This window comes from Poecile atricapillus, chromosome 1, assembly GCF_030490865.1.
Source record: "Poecile atricapillus isolate bPoeAtr1 chromosome 1, bPoeAtr1.hap1, whole genome shotgun sequence".
Lineage (NCBI taxonomy): Eukaryota > Metazoa > Chordata > Aves > Passeriformes > Paridae > Poecile > Poecile atricapillus.
In genome coordinates this window covers 19,905,149-19,926,526 of record NC_081249.1, presented here as the reverse complement: position 1 = coordinate 19,926,526, position 21,378 = coordinate 19,905,149, and the positions used below count along the sequence as shown (strand labels likewise).

General features: G+C 37.9%; 1 protein-coding gene across 5 annotated transcripts in view; it reads right to left on the bottom strand.

The window, feature by feature from the left end:
* Nucleotides 1–5,888: 5,888 nt before the first annotated feature.
* Nucleotides 5,889–21,378, bottom strand: part of MID1 (midline 1) — a 237,620-nt gene continuing 222,130 nt past the window's right edge. For all 5 annotated transcript variants that reach the window (XM_058829062.1, XM_058829064.1, XM_058829061.1 and 2 more), the window contains 3 exons: nt 12,927–13,088; nt 10,701–10,908; nt 5,889–9,151 (listed from right to left, as the gene is read on the bottom strand). In XM_058829062.1, coding sequence (XP_058685045.1) covers nt 8,803–9,151; nt 10,701–10,908; nt 12,927–13,088 — 719 coding nt within the window. In that variant the 3' untranslated portion in view covers nt 5,889–8,802. The remainder of the gene's footprint in view (nt 9,152–10,700; nt 10,909–12,926; nt 13,089–21,378) is intronic.

Genomic DNA, 21,378 nt, shown 5'->3' with positions numbered 1-21,378 from the left:
ACAAATAAAATTTTACACACAGAAGTTTCATTGCATTTTGTTTTTGTTTTTTCCTTTTTCTTTTCTTTGTTAATTTTTGCATTTTCTTTGCTTTGACAATGAACATCATGTTCATGTATGAGCCTTCATGCAATGGAACTTAACCATTTTTTCTTCCCATTCGTCACTTAGGAGAATGGGAAGAAAAATTGTGGGAAAATGATTTTTCACTCTTCAGATGAAATGAGGGGCTGCCTGCCCACTAACACTGCCAAACCTGACACATAAGGAGGCAGCTTTCCATGCTTCCATGGAAACATGGAAAAATGTATCCATCTTCCTTATGCCGACCTTCCTATGCGGATGAATGACAGGTAAGATTTTCCCTTTGATCCTTTTGGACATGCTTTTAGAAAATGTGCCATCCTCATAGCCTTATCTGCAGTAGATTTCCCTTTCCTTTCCTGATTGTGGCAGAAGCTGAAAAAGACTTAAGAAATGTCTGGACCTTGTTACTGGAGCCAGTTCAGCCTCTCTTTCGTGGGGTCAAGTTCTATCCCAGAGAAGCCTGCTTAAACCTTCATGGCATAACTCTGTTGCCACACAAGATGTGGCCATCCTGTGCTTTTACTGTTCCTGCCATGAGAAATGTCAGGGAAGACCTAGAGAAGAAGACCTTTGGGAGCTGGCTTGCTTCTCCTTCCACTTGTGGGGAAGCCGGAATAACGAGGACAATGGGGATACTGAGGTGAGTTGTGCCCACCATATATCATATACCAACCAGACCCTCAGCATGATTTGCAGAGCTTTTGAATTCCAAAAATAGATTGTCAGGATTTAGGGCTTCTCTGTGCATGAGAACCAGAACGAGTACAGGTCCATAAAAATATTTTCCTTTCCCTATACCAAGTAGCAGCTTTGTAGTTGATTGATCGCTTTTTTTTTTTTTTTTTTTTTAATGCTACATGTTTCTACTGGCACAGTTAAATACACATGAAAGCATTCATAACTCTCTGGTAATTCAGCCTTAAAACTGGCTAATGGCTTATGCAGGCTTCAAGATTTTTGAGAATGCTATACTTGTTCCTATGAAATTTCTTCATCCTGAGAGATTTCCAAGCAACACTATTATGGTCAGTGACTTCATAAAAATGGAAAGATAAATCATTCCTGTTTCATCCCTCCCATGGAAGGAAGTAGGAAAATATGAATTACTGATAGTGAATAAATAACTTTTTTCTTCTCTTTTTGTGTATGTAATTCAAAGGTTTATCCTAATTTCCTCAATTTTTGCATCTTCTAGAATTTACAGCACAACTCAGGGCACTTTCTTAATAATAAACCCTGCTTGTATAAATCTATGCAATGTAGTAATTCTGTGACTACACTGTTAGAACAGAAACAGTATTATTCTGTTCTGAACTCAATTTGCACCTGTTCTGGGTCCTACATTGTTCCTCAACTCCACTCTCTGCTATAACCTGCTGAAAATATGTCAGCAATGTTTGTTTTAAAATAATGTTTGTTTGACTAAAACCTGTGACTAAACATGGAAAACATGTAAAAAAGCCCCAATATTTTGAACTCCAACTTTAACAAATTTTCAAAGAACATGTGGATGTAAATTGATGGGCAAATTGAGACAGAGGCCACAGTCACCAGAAGAAATTTAAAGGATATGTTACTGATTGTATAAAGGAACAAATCTCCATTTGCTAATTTCTAATTCTGGGTTGTGTGTGACACTGGTTGTAATTACTGATGCAACAAAGAGGCTTTCCACATCTTCCTATACCTCCAAATCTAGATGAATTTATTTAATCCTCTGGTCATCACTACAACTTGCCTAAACAAGGTGACAGAAATATACATCAAAAAATCCTCTGCTGGTGGGAGATGTTCACTATGTGAACTCCACCTTCACACCTGCCACATGGAAGACTTCTTTGCTATTTCATAAGGGATTAGACTATGTGCTTCCCAAGAGAGACACATACTTCTGGGCTATGAACTACTGTTAGTGAGGACACACAATATTAATAATAAGAAAAAGAACCCCCAAACCCCCAAGCTGACATTAATGAGGCTGAATATATATGTTACTGCTATTAAAGGGAGCTGGTTCCAGGGTTATCATAAAATAATCTACTATCTCTCTGCTTGTGCTCCTTAATCAGGTCTCCTAGTGCTGTTTTAATTAGAGAGCAATGCTATTAAACCCAGAATAATGAAACCAAATAATTCAGTAATTGTAGAAGAGTGACAGGTTTATCTGCATTCCTTCTTTAAATTATACTTCAAAAATATTCTCAACATTCAAGCTGCCATATTGCATTAGCGACTTCTCATTTCATTTCTTGTGCACATCCTGAAAAAGGTAATTTTAAAGAAAATAAAAAAATGAAGCAAACTTTTTGAAACACTTCTTGCAGCTCTAATATTTAAAAACTAAAAATGAGACTGAAAACAGAAAGAAAGGTGAAGGAATAGAACAATATCAGAGAAACATTTCAAGTGGAATTGTCTGTTTTTCAAGTAAAATAAAAAAATGAGGGTGAAGTAAAAAATTGCTGATGAGAACTTTTCCCATCCTGTCATGTAGCAGTTAGCTGTCATTTGTTATGTTTCAGTGATCTAAACAGCTATAGCTGGTTTTTTCCCGATCAATGACTATACAAAACACAAAGCCTCCATCTGCTGCCTTTTAAAGGCTTGATTATAAACTATTGTAAGAGTTCATAATTTTCAGGAATACTCCTAATTACTATTTGTTCATGTGTATTAACAAGAAATGAGGTGTTATTCCTTAAGAGGAAATATCTCCATTAATTCAAATAACTATATAAATTAGGACAGTTAAAGGAAGTATACTTCTTAACTTTTTAGCTATTATCCATTTTTAAGTAGAAGTCCAAAAACAATAGTCTTATGCTAGAGCATTATATCATAACTTGCATATCTGCCGCTTTCAAGATTTTTATAAAAGTAACACAGCACCTGCTAAGAGAATTGTTCCCACACTTGGAGGAAACAGCAAAGCACTGCCTGAACAATTCATCCAAGAAGAATGTTATTGAGCCATACATTTTAAAAGAACCAGACATTTTAAAACACACCTGTGCTGGCCTTGGGAAACAGCTCATGAGAAACTGCAGTTTTGCTAGCAGCTAAAGTGCTTTCTCCAAAGACATGATTTAATGGGAAGTCTGAGCTGTTCTCACAGGGGCTCCTGCTTCACTCGGGTTTGACTCTTTGGAAAGTGAAGATTCATGGGCTTGTACCTACCTCTGTGTAAATCAGGACTATCTCCTTTGAAGTTAGCAGATCTAAAAATCTGGGTGAATAAAGGAGGATCAAGGCCTGGGGCTGTCATCCCTGCCCTGCTGCTTTTATTCAGGTTAGGATTTCAAATATGTAATTGCAATATTATTTTTCCTGTCATTTGGGAATGTGGGTTGAGGCTGAGCTGGAACAAAAGGATGAATAGGTGCAGGCTTGCTTTGCAGAGCTGCAGCATGGTGCCAAAGCAGGCTGTGGTGGCAGGTTTTCAGCTGCCCTGTCACTCTGAGTGATCTCTCTCAGCACTGCTCCAGAACTCCCTCTTTTGCTACTCCATTCCTCTCTGAGGCAGCAGTAGTAATGCCACTGTCAATCACACTGTAGTAGAAGACCTCATGACTTCATAATATATTGTTGCACTTCAAAACCAGAACTACCTCAACAGTGATGGTTTTCTAGCCCATATTTTTCCTATATCACACTTGTGCAATATATGTGTCCATCACCTTTAACTCATATCATGATATGTGCTGGAGTTCCTTACTCAAAGCAGGATGAATCCTACCTGGGAAAGTTACACACTTGGTCAATGTCTTAAGCATCAGTCCTCACTTTGGAGGTGAGGTTGTAAAGGACGTGATTACAGTGACCTGCCAGAGGCACATGATATAGCAGGGCTTGCTAAAATTAGTAGCATGATGAATGATTGTATTATTTACAGTCTCATTAACTGGCTCTGCACTTGAATCAGAAAACCAATTAAAAAAATTAAAGAAACAGAATATTCCACTCAGAGAGTGAAGTTAGTGCAAAAGCCTGCCTCAGTAGAAAACACTTCCACCTGCACTGTTCAACTCCCACATGAATGACACATTAGTCTGTTCTGGCACAGAGTTTTGATTTATGTATACAGATGCCCTAAACATCACAGTCCAAACCAAGAGTCTAGCCCACACTGAAAGCATTGCTAACATCATTGCTCTTTAGTCTATTAATTTTTCACATGAAAATCAAGTATAAAATCAAAAGTTAAAATGTAAAGGTTTCTTTCATTTCAGAAAGCACATTAAATACAAATAGCTCAACATCAGCACATGGAAGTGAGTAGGACGTTCCTCAGTGTGGAGAGGACAAAAACATCACGCTCATTTCTATATGGGCTACCAACTCAATAAGGCAGGAAAATACTGCATTTTACATCCCTCTATCATACTTCCACTATTACAAAGATCAGTATGTGAAAATGCATCAGTGTAACAGTTAAACTCCCAGCACATCACTCCATAAGCAACTTGTGCACATTTTGTTTATCACCAGCTTCCCAAAGCTGCCCCACCAAAGGCCTTCAGGCCAGGTGTGCCCTGGCCAGTTACTGAGGTACTGGTGTGTACTTCCCGAGTGAGTCCAGCACTCCTTTACTCCTAAACCACAAATTAAAGCAGCCTTTACAACTAAAATGAATACCCTCCATTTTGGTTACACAGGTGAGAGCCATTAGCAATCCTCACTTTGTTTTGGTGAAAAGGCTTATCTGAAAATTGTATCACTGCAACTAAAAGCAGAATCTCCTAACTACCAGACATCTTTTTTATGAGAATAATTAAAAAAGGAATATTGACTGTGTTATTAAATAATATTTTAATGGAATCTCCCACAGTCCTTCATGGTGCTATAAATGCTGGCCATCTCAAAATGAACTGGTTAATGAGCTGACATTTTAATTTGTGCTCTCAATAGTGTCCTGTTGTGTTTTCTAATATGTAAAGAATATAGTGTTTGCAATTAAGACACAGGACAAAAAGAGATGATGCACACTGCTGTCTAGTGACCTACTATTGCTAAAATAATGAAGAATGTGTTTTCAACTGTATTTGCAGCTTTTCTGCTTTTCACAGTGTACCCATACCTGAGAGACTTTTATGCTTCCTACCCTTGGGACCCTCTGCTCACTGAGAGTCTCTTTGTGGAGCAATTGAAAAATGGGGTACCCAAAACTGATAAAAAATAAACTAATGGCAGAAAAAGCATCAACCTTATTGCTCTCTGAAAGCCAGCAATGGGGAAATACAGTAGACTGGAGACAATTTGCTAAGTAATTTATGACATATAGCCCATTTCAGAATGATTATTTTCTCTATTATGTGTGCATTAACACTTAAAAGTCAAACACGTGGAAAATCTTATCTGGTCTCAGAGAAAAATAGTCCCCCACCCTTCCATTTCCTCAAGCTCAACACTACTCTGAGGTGCTACTATCTTCTAAAGAGACTGTGCTATTGTTTGCTGTAATTCTGCTGAACCCCAAATTGGGTTTTGAGTACACTTTTGAAACAATTGTTATATCAACACAGGCTTTATCTGCCACTTTCATTGCTTGCATCTCAGAAGACTATTCCTCAAAGATCTGCATTTGTTAAAGACAGCATTATACAATGTTATCTCATTCCTAGTCACAAAACTTTCAAAAAAAAAAAAAAAAAGGAAGAGTCATCATCTAAGACCGCATGCTACATTAAAGTACCATCTTTAATTTTTATACAAGGACTAATTCTTCCCCCCGATTTCAATTCATTACTATGGACCATGCAATATGCCACAGACCACAGAAGCTACATTTTCAAATGGAAACTTTTATTGATTAATCAGGCATTGAATCAAGTATTGTAAAATAAACAGATTTTGTTTGTTAAAAAGTGTCCAGAAGAATACTGTTCATAGCAAACTTGTTTCCTCATTGTCATACAGAATACAAAATTGTCCAAGAAACAAGCAAAAAAGGAACACCTGACTAATTGCTGTCACTTTGTATGTGTATATACATATGTGTGTGTATACACAAATTACAGACTGTATTTGTGCATATGCTGGTGTGTGTATACCCATACATTTATGTACATATATACACAAACACATATGCACAAAGAGTACTGGCTGAGTTAAAAGGGCATTGGAGAAATGTGTCTTAGCTCCAAATGAAGTATTCTGTGTTAAAATAAAGATGATAGAGCAAGGTCTGTAGATAACAGACTATCCTTTTTCCATTGGCCAAAACCATGATCTGTCTTTAGACTCATGCTCTGGTCTTTACAATGAGAATATGTGAAATCATTTGGGGCCTCTCCAAATTCATGGTATTATTTTCATCAGGCTCAATCTCTGCCAACATTGTATAATCAAACACTGAACAGTGTTTTCAGTTTATCCACTACTGAAATCAGCTTCTAGATTTATTATTTCTTGCAAAAGAGAAGATACACAGCCTTGCTACATGTACTTTGGTAATTCACTCTTTCCTTTTAGGCAGAAACTTGGCAATAACTCTAGAATAAAAGTAATTTCTTCATGCATCCTTTTTAATCACTGCTTTGCATCAGAAATCTTCTGTCAACTCATTTTCAAAGTTTTCATACCATCTCAGCTAGCTCCCAAACATCCCAGGCCAGATCATATGGGCATTATGTAACAACAACACTGTACTCAATTTTAAAATGTAATGCTTGTGGACTGATTTACTTTTTTATTTTGAGGGTGTATGTTTCTTGATTATTAATGACACTAGGACAAACACTGAGGTTCACTATATGTACACACCTTGCCCTTTTATGTCTACTTGGGAAAGATCAGTGGCTCCTACCTGTGAACTATGGGATGTTGCCCATAGCTGAAAGCCATGGTATCACCAGTGTACTGCCAGATTTTCCTCCATTTAATTCAGCAGTTAGCAGAGCATGTAAAGGAAAATCAAAGCAATGTGGAAAGACATCTATTTTCTATTAAAAAACCACAAACAAACAAATGGGCATGTATGTATTCGCCTCATCTTGTTCATTAATTTTTGATATAATCATAAGGCAAACTGTAGTAGAGCTTTGTACCTGGAGAATCAGTATTTAAAAAATCTGAAGCTGAGATGGGACAACTTCATTTGGACCCATTACTGAACAAAGTGCATTAAGGCATCTTTTTCAAAAGACACCTAAAGCATGGTTATAAATTACTGAGCAAATCTTTAAAGCTGATATTCATTTTATCTTTTCTCTACACAGGCAGATTTTCACCACTTGCATAGTAACAACAAAACCACTCCTTTAAAGTTGTCATATGCATCAAGCATCTCCCAAAATGATAATTTATACATAAGCATTGCAATAATTACAAAAAGCTTCTATCTGTATGGGGTAAGAGAAAAAAAAAAAAAAGCACCTGATTCAGCTCTGAAATAAAGTACATACACCCTCTATTGCCTCCACTGAAGCTCTTCTACCAACACGATGAACACAGGGTCTCCCTACGCAGATTTCTACTGCTGCTGAGAGCTTACTCTTTCCTTTTCATTCACAAAGTGAACTGTGCTTTCCCAAACAACCTGGGACAATGATAACTATGAGCAAACTCCAGCTGCAGTGTTTCTCCATACAGCACATGTAAAACAGATTTCCTTGCTTTGTTATAGACACTACACAGTGTATGACAATGAAACATTTGTATTTAATTTAAAACCAATGGTAAAGTGATGCATGTCTCACTTCTGAGCTGTTGGCTGGGCTTGCTGGGTTGAACCTTGTAAAATCAGCAATAAGCATTCACATGTCTACCATCAGAACCATGACATCTTCTATTACAATCAATCCTTAAATGATGCTGTGCTTTATCAAATTAGTCTACAGTCAGACCTTGGATTGGCTGTTCTCCTCCAGTGTTGCTGATTCTCAGAGAAGGTATTGGTCTTCCACATCCTCAGTGATTCTATAATGTTTCCCAAAGATGAAAACGAAGCACTGGCAGATGGGAATATTGCCATCAATAAAATAAATCACCAGATGATTTATCCACTTACATTTCTAGGAGATATTCCACATGTTTTTTTATGAACTGAGAGCACTGCCCTGTGAATAGAAGTAAATTAAACTTTATTCTTTTGCTGTGTTGGCTCCACTTCCTCGCTTGCTTAGTTTTGTTCTTTTGGTCTGCACACTCCCATGTGCAAAGTAGAAATTGGGAGATCTCGCACTTAACAAGGCTGGTAATGAGACCACTAATGCTGGTACAAGTAAAACCTGCAGTATACTGTCTTGTCCACTATGCAGTTTTTGTCTTTCAAATTTCCTGCTATTATCCACTGTAAAATAATTTTTTTTCAAAAGGCTGATGAAACTTTAATTAACAGGACCACCAATGTGCAAAAAACCCCCCCAAAACAACAAGAAGTCATTTCCCAGGTGTCCATACTAGGCTTTCACTTTTATCTTTTTTTTTTTTCTATTTTTATAAATAATTTATAAATCTTCCTGTAAGAGACGAAATACAAAACCAACCAACGAAAACCAACTGAAAAAAAAAAAAGTTCTAAGATATTATTAAAGCCACTTCTTGTCCTTCAGTACAAAATACACAGGAAGAGATTTTCTCTCCTTGTCGGTTTTGCCCAAATTCGGCAGCATTGTCTGGGATGCCACATGGATTGGCCAGCTCCGGGTAAGCTCCTGGTGGCACGGCCTGGCTGCCCTGGGAAGATGTGTCACCCTACCTTTTGGCTTTTAGCAGTCACGCGAGCTGCTCGGAGGAGTCTAGGTGGTCAGGGATAGGCAAGCCAGTTATAATGGTCAAACATTTATTCCACACCGTGAACGTGGGGCACACTGGCTGGCCAAATGTAATGTCAAAAGTGTAAAGGTGTAGGGAGTTCAAAGCATCATAAAAGGCAAGAGAACCGTTGTCGTAGTCCAGCAAAATCCCGACCCGCCGGAGGTGAGGCGCGGGCTCGATGGGGATTTCTTTGCTGTTGTGCCGCACCACCCATGTGTTATTGCAGCGGCAAAGCACCCAGGAGGCAGAATTCTTTCCAATCCACTCGTGTTTCGGTGCTGACTTGTAGGAAATACCAATAGCATACCTGCAAAACAAAAGAACATCTCAAGGAAACAAATGCTTCCTGCCATTTTGTCTCTGAGTGAAGTCAAGCCCAGAGGACTTGCTGGAATGCCCCTGCCTCTTACTTCTGTGAGTTAAACTCTAATTAAATTATGTTTCACCACAACATCTGCACAGGCTTAATTAATGGTTTTCCCTTTCTCTCTTTTGGATCTGAGAGGTCAGGGAAGCTCATGGTACTATTTCTAGTTTGGCAGCTATTGCAGTTTTGTTGAGGGCTTGCCTCTGGTACTGAAAAATAAGATTGTTGAGTACTCAGCAACTCAGAATTTAAATCACTGGACCTCAAATTTTCAATTCCAACAGATGAATACAGAGGAATTCATTGATTTTAAAATACACTGCTATCCGTCAGCTAATCTGATCACTCCTTGCTCCTTTAATACGTGGCCCTGAAGAAGGAATGCAAGAGTAAACATCAAAGGACACATTAAACATCCCCCCACTGCCTCCCCCCACATTTAGCCATTTTCAAATATATTCTGGCAGATGTTGGTGTGGTTTTCAGATTCAAACGAATATTTTTGAGACTGGGTTTCAGGCCAAGTTAAGCAACTGTAGGTGAAGACATTTGCTCTGCAAACCATAATTTATGGCAAGATGTGCAGGGCAGAAGGATTGTGAAAATGTTGTCATTTAATGGATACTGATTTATCATATATAACAGAAATGTAACAGTTCCTCACGTTCTAGAGACACTGCAGTATTTGTTGGACTTTCAACCAACAGAGATTAATGTGCCATAAGTTTTTTTCCCAATTCCTTAGCACTGGCACAGACAAACAGCATTTTGCTTCTTTGAGACAGTGGGAAATACCTGAAGACCCTACTGATTTTTCCACTCCATTAACTTTCATCATGATGTCTTTGAATACCAAAGGATAACATCTCTTCCACTGACTAAAGGCCCTCTGAAATACACCCCTGTATGACACAGAGGATCATTCAGAAGTAAAGGAAAGCAGTCTTCTGTTTCCTGCCCCTTGCTTCATTCCCTGGGGCACAGACCTACAGCTCTGCTGCTTCATGTCCCCTTCCCAAAAGCAAATCTGACCTCTGCCCCTGTTAAACTGGATCATCAAGTTGTCCCCAGTTTTATTTATTTTTTTTCATAGCGAAGGACAGAAAATATTTTACATTTAGTAAAGATCACATTTACTAAGTTATCTCTGTGTAAACAAGATTAAACTTTTTGATCCCTCCAATTAAAAAAAAAAATCTTAAAATAAACTGTATGTAGGTTCAAAAAAAAGCAACAACAACCCTGGCTGTAGAGTAAAAGTCCTGTGAGGGCTGCTAAATACAAAGATGCATAATCTGACGGATTTATTTCTGAAGTCCAAAGGTGCTGGAAATTGGGAAACTCATCTGAGAAACTTTGAAAATAAGTACTTGGCCTGCTCTTATACTGTTCCTGATGTCTCTGCTATGGTTCTCTATCAGAGAAACTGTGCCAGCACCTGTGTGGTGGGAATTAGTGATTCTTTTCACACACATTTTTATATACATACCATGTACTCCCGCTTATAACCACTTCCCAGTAGTGCCGCCCGCTGTCGATGAACACGTTGCCAGCTACTCCGTAGCTCCCTTGGCTCGTGAATCGCTCTGGTGTGTGACTCTTTTTGGATGATGTTTCATCCCGTTCCACTGTCAAGTTATCATGAGACACTTTCAATTTTCTATGAGCCGATTTGGGGTCCAGTTTAAATGGCTGACCTAGAGATGCAGAGACAAAGATGACAGAAGAATGGTTTGGCTTTGATTTTTAAAAGAAGAGTGGATTAGCCAGCCTCTAAGAAGCCCACAAGATTACATAACCATATTAATTTCCTCCTCTCAAGTGTTCTTGAGATAGACTAACCTATCCTGCTCCCTGCAATAGCTAGTTTCCATTGCATTGTCAGTTTGCTGTCAACTTCATTGTGCACTAACTTCCCTGTGTCGATAATCCCTGAAAAGAGCCCTGCATAATCATCATGTCCATTATCTCTGACCTAGAGGTAACCAGAATACTCTAATTCTTGTGTGTAATTGAAACCAATATACATGCTAATAAAGGTCTGAGGGCTGCTTTTTTCACAGCATATTAGATTTAGAATAACTGGTGTTCGATTAATTCTCTAGGGATAAAGCTCCATAATAACATCTTCATCATTCCTACAAAATGTATTATTTCAAATCCCACGAAATGAGTTTGAAAATAAGAAGCACTAGACTTCTCTCTTTGTTCACTGACAGCTTTATTTGTAACAAGCACAGTCAACAATTCAGGATTGCTTTGGAGGGATGCCCATGTGGTGTTGGATACTGTGCATTAAAAGGAAGGAAGTGAACTGTAACTTGGTCCAAATAATATGGTGCAATAACATTAGTCAGGCTGTTGCTCTTGGCAAGTATCTTTGGCTGTAGCACGAAGTTTGTAGACAATAACAGGAAGCTTTCTGGTAAACCAAACCTTGTAGATATATAAAGCCCACCACAATTCTGACAGGCTTGCTCATTGTGTCAGGAAGCAAAACGATCATTTACCTCCACCAAGAGACAACTAGAAAAGTGCAGCTCCACCAGTGGTCCAGCAAAGCACTTTTCTCTCCTTACTGTCTTGCATATCAAGGGGAAAAACATGCAATCTGGAGATTTGATAGTATGCACAGAAAATTTAAATCAGGTCTCTCTTGAAGCCTGTATGAGTCACTGGTACATGTACTTAAAAATAAGATGTAGACTGTTCAGGGTTATCTACTATTGCAATGTGCATTTAGCTACGTATTATGACCAAATATAGAATAAACCCATTGGAAAGTATCTGGGGACTCTTTCTTACTGCCTGGCAGCAGTGTCATAACCTCCTGCCTGCCTTTCTGACTGCTTAGTAGCCTTTGTGTGCTGGAGCAGTATCTGAAGGATGTCTCTCTGCACTAAATTGTGTCTGGTCACATCACACAGCTTGACAGCAAACAGGAGGAAATCAGAAAGGCGCACATGCCATTCTCTTCAGACTCCTTCCTGTGCCACTCACTATCGCCTCTCTTCAACCACCGTCCCCTACAATAAGCAGGCCTCAGAAGATGCACAAATCCCAGTGTTTCCTCCCCAGCCCTCAGAGCTGCCCATGATGACTACCTGACTGAGGGATTAGCTGGGACAAGAGGGAAAAACAGCTGAAAGCTAGTCTTAAAATTGCTATTCTACATCTGCTAATAATTTGAGTAACCACTGTTTTTTTGAAGTGGGATCTCTGACCAGTTTATCACCTTGCTGAACTCCATAAAAAAGGAGAAGATTGAAGCCAAGAAGTTTTCTAATGTCCTAAAAAAGAGATAATTTTTGAGGATAAAATCAGACTAGCAATTATCTTATGAACGCTGCACAAAATTAAAATGTTTTACAGCAAACATAAGGAAAGTTTTTGCTTTGTAGAGGAAAAAGAATAGAGAGGATATTAAAACAAAACCACAAAAGTGCATTTTCAGCCACTTCACATATGATGGCTTCGTTCCTATGTGGTATCTCCAGTGACCAAACCACACATGTATCTCTCAAAAAAAAACCCCAAAATATTTTCTGTACTACAGAAGATTCAGGCAGTCTTGAATTACGTTAAATAAGCGGCTCTCATTTTGGAAAGCACTTTAAAAGAGTTGAACTTCTCTGTTGTCTTGTGTCTTCTAAAGATCAGACCTAAAAAGGAAGGCCAGAAAGAAGACTTTGTGCATCCTGATCCGGAAACTCACTGTTTGTCTTGAGCTTGCCAGGCTCGCTGCTGCGGCTGCCAGCCTGATTAATGGCCTTGACAATGAAGATGTACTTCGTGCCACTCTGTAACCCGTGCACCGTGTAGTGGTTTTGTTTGATATTAGGAACAATCATCCAGCTGTCGGCTGAGTTGCATAAACCTGCAATTATGAACAGAGTGCATCAGTCATAACACACGAAACACTTTGTAACAGAGGGACATTTAGAGCATTCCCAGGCACCCAACAACCAATATGAACTTCGTTTCTGTACCTTTTAAAGTGTTGTTACATTTACTGAGCCACTACTTAAAGCCACTAATTCATTTTATCAACCCACAGCCAAGGAACCTTTTAAATTCTTGCTATGTGAAGTGAACCATAAAAAGTGGGCATTTAAGAAATGGCTCAGTGGAGACACTAGCAGTCTGAGATTTTTCATATCCCAGCACAAGGCATTCTTTATTGCTTAAGAACTGGAGGATTATGGAGATCCCATCAATCTACTGTTTGGATTAATGAACTCAGCTTAAACCTCAGAAAACGAACGTAAGCAGTAAAGCCAGGAGGGCTGGGAGGCACCTTTGCTGACAGTCCCCAGGTATGCATTCTTCAGAACCTGAAGCAAAGCATGGGAGGCCAAACAGGGTAGAGCATGGGCTTCAGGGAAACCTTTGGCTCTTGCACTTCAGACTTTGCCAGCAAATAATCTAAGCCAGTAAATTTAATGGATGCAACATTTTGATTTATGTCCTCATGCTGAGATGCCAGCTGAGAAAGACCTGGAAAATTTTCCATTTATAAACCTTTTTTGGTTTATATTTGGTTTACATTTGATGCCTACCACATAACTATAATACACGGTAAGTAAGTAAAAAAAGGGAGTACCAATATCATAAACAAAACAGGAAAACACCCTATTAAAAGAAACTTTTTAATATACATAAGTTTTTCCTACTGTGATATAAATGCAATGGCAATCAATCACCCATACATACAGTTCTATCACTGTAAATTTGGAACAACTCCTAGTCTAATGGATTCCCCAGCCTTTTATTGCGGATATTTACATAAAGAAAAAAATGTAACATTTATGAAGAGTATATCTATTCACAGTGTTTTATATGGTTATACAGCCAGAAATAGATAGATGCAACTGGAAGTGTATGCATTTGTGCACATATATAAGGCTGGAAAACTTAACAGAGAGAGGATTGACTGGATTAGGATCCTGACAGACTTCTTGGCCTCTGTCTTTATTGGGCATAGAACACATTATGGAAACTGTTGTTATTTACAGACAGCTTTCAGCTTTAAAGTAATGTTCTACCAGCAAACCACTCATGAAGACAATCTTTTAGAACTCAGTAGTAATTCAGCTCTGCATATCAGACAATATGAAAACTTCATGTAAAATAAAATTTAAAGGCTACTCGTTACAAAACCTGAAAGAAACAGGTTTCTTTCTGTGATACAGGTTTGCAGACTCATAGACAATTCATGGCCATACTGCAAGATTCCTTCCTAATGTAATATGTGCTTTTCATAACACAGGATCATTAGAAACACAATTTAAATTCCAAATTTCAGTCTAAGTATTATGAAGTTTGTGGTGCAAAATTCTCTTGCATTACAAAGCATTTTAGAGAGGCAGGCAGAACAGAGATTGATCCTGCTGTGCAAATGGGTGACTGTGGCAGAGTTTCAGGTTTGATTCATACTATCTTGCCACCTAATGAAGAGCTGCAATGCCTAAACTATTCTTCTGGACTCTGAGGAAGGGAAGAAATCATTAAGTAGTTTTTTTGATTTCACCAGGTGTGAAGATCCTACCAACCACACATGCCTCTCTTTTCTAATCCACAGAGGAAGCCTAGATGACCAGCATAGGTGAGATCTCTAATTTCAGCTGTCTAAAATGACATGAGTCACCCATCTGTAGATAATTTATATTTATATATATGTACATGATTGTATAGAACAATTTTCTGTGTTTTTCATGAAGAAAAAGAGCCACATTCCATACCCTGTGAAAACTTGAACTGGGCCCAGTACTTGTAGTGAACTGCTTAAAGCAACATCCATCCATGTCTTCTCTCACTGAGCCATACACACCAAATTATATTTATTTTTTTAGGCTGTGTGTGAATGGGTTTCTTATGAGGAAGAAAGAAAATAAGGAAGCAACTTTCTGACATAAAATATTTACCTGACTGCTCAGAGGAAATCTCATCTTTTCCCAATTTGCCACAGATATTAAACACACACTTCTGTCCCTGAACTACCACATTGATTTGGCATTGAGACCATCCCTTACTGTGCTCATAGGTGCTATTTCAAAATAAATTAAAGCATGTTAAAATAAAATAAAATGAAGCACAGGATTTAAAAGGATTAAATATGATCAAGGAGTCTTTAACTAAGGTACCTCTGATGGGATACCAAATAACATATGACAATAAGTGGGATGGATACAGACAGTGCTCCTAGAAATGTCTTCTCCAACCACAACCACACTTGGAAAGCAAATTCCTGTGGTATGTGTGTGCCATATATAAAGTGACCATTATGCAGACACAGAAATGCCCAGTTTTTCTAACTCATCTAGAAACTAGTTTTGTATTATTCACTACAACTCTCTAATGGGCACATTTTTAAGACTTGCATTACACTTTTTATAACACCCTGCAGAGACTGATTACTCCTTACCAAAATACTGAACTTTGGTCCAAATAAGAATTTAAAGGACAGTAAAGGTACTGTTGCATTGCTATGAATCTCCTCTGGAGTTCTTCCCCTTCTCCTGGGTATGTGGATTTACACATACCCAATAATCACTAAAGGCCTTACCTACCCTAAACTCTCTGCACAGTCAATAGAGAGAGTCAGAAACATCGTGTTTGACCTGACTCATGTTCTAGAGGAAAGCTCTATCCTCTGATGATATCTTAGGTTTCTTTTCTTTGTTCTTTCACTCTTAGGCATCCCAGACCAGTGAAGTGCAATAAATGTTGGATATGCAGTGACTGGCTTGGTTACTTTGCTCAACAAACCTTGTTGTCTTAACAAGCTCAGCTCTTGCCTATGCCAATGGGCTCAGTGATATGTTCTTGTGCTTTCTGACTGTAAGCTCTTTGATAACAGCCTTTAAATTGTACTTTGATTCAAAAGTCCTGGGAATGAAGTATCGATGATGCCAAACTACAAGTCCAAACTCCTTCAAAAGGGAGAATAGTTATTAGTGGCAGCCAAGTTAAGCTTTTATGTATAAAAGAATAATTTGTCACTGCATCAAAGGAATTTATCTCCAGTTATGCCCTGTCAGGACAGCCTTTCTTCTCTGAATACAAAAGAATATGATTAAGGAAGTTCAGGGAAATGAACAAACAGCCTGATCACACTGGCATCCAGGGGAAGTGTTTGCCCTCTCAGTTCCCTGCCGGTGGCAGCAGGTGAAGTGGAAAAGCACACATCCCCTCACTGGTGCAACAGCAGGAGCCAAGGGTCTCCTATTGTACCCGCTCCTAATCCAGGCTACATTCAGGTTTCTTGTTCCAAAATCCCAGGGCTTTTCACAGGGTTATGCAGATGGTAAAACAATGTATTTTAAAACTGTAGCCTACAAAAATGAAGAGAATTTAAATTACATCCTGGAATGGTGCAGTGAGCACAGTGATGTCCGTACAGGATGTTTTCAAAACAAGTTTCTCAGAGTCTGGAGGTAATAATTTGTAAAGCTATTTCCCTGGTGATGGCTGTTGATACACTTTAAAAACAGATGGGGAAAATCCCAAGGTGTAAATCCTCCTAAAATTTACATTGATTGATTTTAATAAAATATATTTTCTTGAAAACTGGAAAAGAAGCACAAAAGTCACGGGAAGGTTATTTAATTTCTTGAGTATTTTAATTATTGTAAAATGTTTTATTTAAATAAATTATTACCAATTCAAATTGGTAGAGCAAATAAGGTAGGTGAAAGTAACAGATAGCTCTCCACCCTCACTCTTCATTCCCATCTGAATCAAAAATAATATATGTAGGATTTCTGCAAAACACGTTGAATTTTTTTTAAAAAAATACACTATTTTTACACTTTAAAAGATGCAGAAGTTTTCCTGGTTTTATCCCAAATTTGCTTTTGTGCCATTAAAAATTCTCACTAAAATCTCTAGTAGAAATCTGAAAAATTATTTGGTGAGTCATAAATTCACTGTTTTTCATGGAAGCTTGGGATTCTAATTGTCTTAGGTACCTCCAAAAACTTTTATCCTCTCTCAAAGAGAAGTCCTGTAACAGTGAAAGGGTTCTGACAGTAGTGCACTGTATCCTTTACAGAGTGATTTTTTAGAAATTAGACTGTATAACTAATTAACTCTGATTTCTTTTACCACGTAATAGAGAATGATTTAGTGCTTTTTGTCAAGAAGTGAGAGATCTACTTTTCCTGAAGGATCTTGCATCAGAGCTATCGAAACATTTGAACCATCCTGAAACACACTGTAACAAATCCATGATGTTAAAAAAGGGCATACTCAATGAATACTTGAAAATCTATTGAAATGGGCTAATGAAATTATAATGCATGTTAGTTAGCTAGTGACAAAGTAATTTTGAAAGCTTTTACCATATTCAGATTGCAGGTGATTATCTGCCTCTCAGAAATGCAAATGTACAAATGGTATAAATTTGAGAATAACTGATTTAGTAAAAGCCTACTTAATCTAAAGCTCCGTATTGCTCTTATGCAGAGCAGGTCTGCCAAGCATTTAATATCCAAGAAGTTTGGCCACATTTGGAAATAATCTTTCCTGTATGAAATAGGATTCAAATGAAATACTCTATTTGGACCTTGGCCATCAAATGTTAACTTTCCAATTTTTCAGTTAATAAAAAAGAATATAGTTGATTATGTTGGATAGAAAATATACTAAAAAAACATAGTATTGCTTATTTTTGTTACTGAATTCTTAGCAATCTCTGGGTGATATATGCCTCTGGCAAGGGAAATGTACTGTGAGTGGAAAATGCAGTCAGGCTGGATATGTGGTTTAAGAAACAGATTCCAAAATAACAGCCTCCATTAGCACGGTAGGTGGGTATGTATGCAAAGTGATTCCTATTGTCTCGAGGGAAAAAGCTTGTTGGTTTAATGCAGTACTCCAGCTACTCCCTGGTGGCAATTCATAGCTAAAAGACACAGAACTGAAGTCAATCTATGAGCCTGTTTACATTATCTGCTACATGCAACACACAATACCAATGGAAATTTTTGGGATATGACAGAGAAATAAAAATATGGTTATGTGCAACAGCATGCATATGCCATAAATAGGAACAAATTTTTGCTAACCCAGAGTCTAAAACAGGATTTTAAAAAACCAAAACACAAACCTATCTTCAATTCATCAAAACATGAAGGCTGCAGTGCAGCGTCTGTTAATGCCACTTTCAGTGAGAGTAACTCTGTGTTCATCAGCACTACCAAGGTACACTGTGATATTCTAAGAACAGCCTTGGAAAGCCATTTGTAACAGGTGTGATGTTAAATCCTTCTGCAAGATCAAGAATATAATGTAACAAAGTGAATGAACATCCAAACAGTGTTCTGAGTAAAATGAGGATGGGATTGGCAGGGCAAGAAGAAATGGTCTCAAGTTTTACCAGGGGAGGTTTTGATTGGGTATTAGGAAAAATTTCTTCATGGAAAGGCTGGTCAAGCATTGGAACAGACTATCCAGGGAAGTGGTGGTGCAGTCATTCCTGAAGGCATTCAAAAGCCCTGTGGATGTGACATTTAGGGCAATGTTTTAGTGGTAGACTTGGCAGTGTTAAGTTAATGGATGGACTCAATCATCTTAGAGGTCTTTTCCAACCTAAGTGATCCTATGATTCCATGATGTTAGTGGGAAAATCTCCAATACCAGTATAATTTGGAATTACCTGGGAGAGTCTCACATTTTAGAAACCCAGGCAGATTTGTAGCATGTTGGCAGGAAGATCACCATTGGAGGTGTTCAAGTCTATATTAAATAATGAGATTTAAAAAAAATCTTTACAATATCTAAGAAGGCCTTTCACATACACTTATACATGCATGTATTTAATTTGGGTTAATATTACAGCTTTCAATTAAACTAGGATATTTGCATAGGTACTAGCTCTGTTAAAAAAAAAACAACCCAAAACCAAAAACCCAAACAAAACAAAATGAAAACAAAAAACCCCACAAAAGAGCCATTCTTTCATTTTTTTCTACTTTCATTTAAGGTCTTCAGAGCATTTTGTAAACAAAGTTTCTTACAGCGTTAATTTGTTTTCTCTTCAAAGTTTTAATTACTTATTTTTGCAAAGTGATAATATGAAATTTCAGACTGCATACTGAGCACTTCATGCTATGCTTGAAAATTATAATGCATCCCTGAAAGCAGACTTATTGATACATGTTTTGCAGATCAAAGCTTTCACCTCCACGTGGGAAACCTACAGTGCAGCCTAAAATAGAAATACCTTGTTATTTATTCACTAGTAAGCAAGGAGTAAAATCCCACATCCCAAGGCTGTGGAAATGGCACACCTTTTGCTGCTGCCATGCTCATACATAACGACAATAATTGACTTGTACAGCATAAAGCCATGGATGAAAATGGACTAGAAAACAAGCAAAAAACTGGCTCATCATTAAATCCTCTCTGCTTGGTAGTGATTAATCAGGGAGGGTTTTCCTTCCTTTTCTACCTTGCTTCAATTTTTGCAAAATTATTATTATACTTTTTTATTATCCAGCTTGCTTAGATGTAGAAGCATGTGTTGAATTTATTTGGTCTTTCCAACAGCCTTAAATTTTGCAGTGTGTTCTTCAAAATCAGACTCTTATGGGAAATGCTAAATGGAGGTTTTGACAAAACGTGCATCAAATTTTCAATAATCTGTCTCCTCTTTTCAGTCAGTCCTGAATACTATAATACATTCACAGTATGCTACTTAAAAAAGGTATGAAGATGCCAGCACAAATATCCTCAGATGTCCTTTCAGATGGCTTGGAAAATAAACTCTTGCTCAGTGATGGAGAAGATGAGGTGCACACAGTAACAGAGTCAGTGGGAGAGTTTGGCTCAGTACCCAAACTTGGCATAGACCATACCATTTTTCCACTGACAAAGCTTGTACACATGCCCACAGCTCTGACTTTCATCAAAGTATCTGAACAAATGTTCTTCTTACAAAAAATTTTTGCAAGAAGAAAAACCTTTCTGCCCTGTGTCACAACTAAGCCTATCTAGCTCGGTGCGTGGCCAGTGTGTTTGATGGTGGGCAAAGATGAGGGTGTAGGAAGGTTTCAAGGTACAGGGAAAGCACACACTGATCATTTCTCACCTTGCCCTCCCAGGCATCAACAGCTTACAGCTCTGGGACTTCCAGAGCCACTGCATTGCACTTCATTGCTCTCAGTGTATTTTTCTTGCACGACCTGTCCAGGCATCTCTTGAATTCAAAAACACACCAACCCTCTGTGGCGATGAGTTCCCTATCTAAATATGTGTTGACTTGAACAAACTCCACATTTTGAGTGATTTGGCTCATTTCAGAATCCTTGTTTAATAAAACAAGTATGTGCCACCTAGTGGTATTGCCATTAAATATACAGGGAGCAGGAAGAAGTTGAATGACATCTCCAAATTCATGGTCAATGACACCAGTGATTGCAGAACACTGAATCCAGAAACATTAACTTCCTGACCAAAGATTAGACAATATATTTCTTTTTTTAACTGTGAGGAGTAGTTATTTAACAATAAAACAATTCAAAATCTAATCAAATAAATTTGGTCATTAAAGAAAGTCACAGATTCAAAACATAGTGTGTACTCATAAAAAATGTGCTATAATACAAAATATACAATGTTTGTTAATCTCATTTTAAGCAAAAACAAATTACCATATAAATTCTTGTTCCACTGATGTTTCCTAACTTAGCCTGTAGTTTGCTGAGACCTATGATTTGTAACCTTGAAGACAATAAAAATCAGAGGGAAGGACTTAATCTGTATTTCAGACAAAGGTCCAGATGTCAAGTTTGTATCAATGACAATGGGGCTGCAGTTCTAACTAATGACCAGCTCAACGCAGGCTCCCATGTGCACACTGCCTGACTAGTGCAGAGAATGGAACTGAAGTCTTTGAACTTGCTACCTCTGCAAAAAGGGACATGGGACACAAGAGACAAGTACTGTTAATATAGACAATACTTGTGATGGTTTTAGTCTTTGAAAGATCCCAATACATGGAACTCCCAGAAAAGACACCAGAAATTCTAACTGAAGTAATTTTGAATTTCAAACCCTTTTAATAACATTATTGGTTTGGATTGAATATTTTTGCTTTCAGTCTTTCTAGAAAATAGTTTTTCCTTTTGTTCTTGACCTAGGAGTATATTTGTCTTTAAAGACAT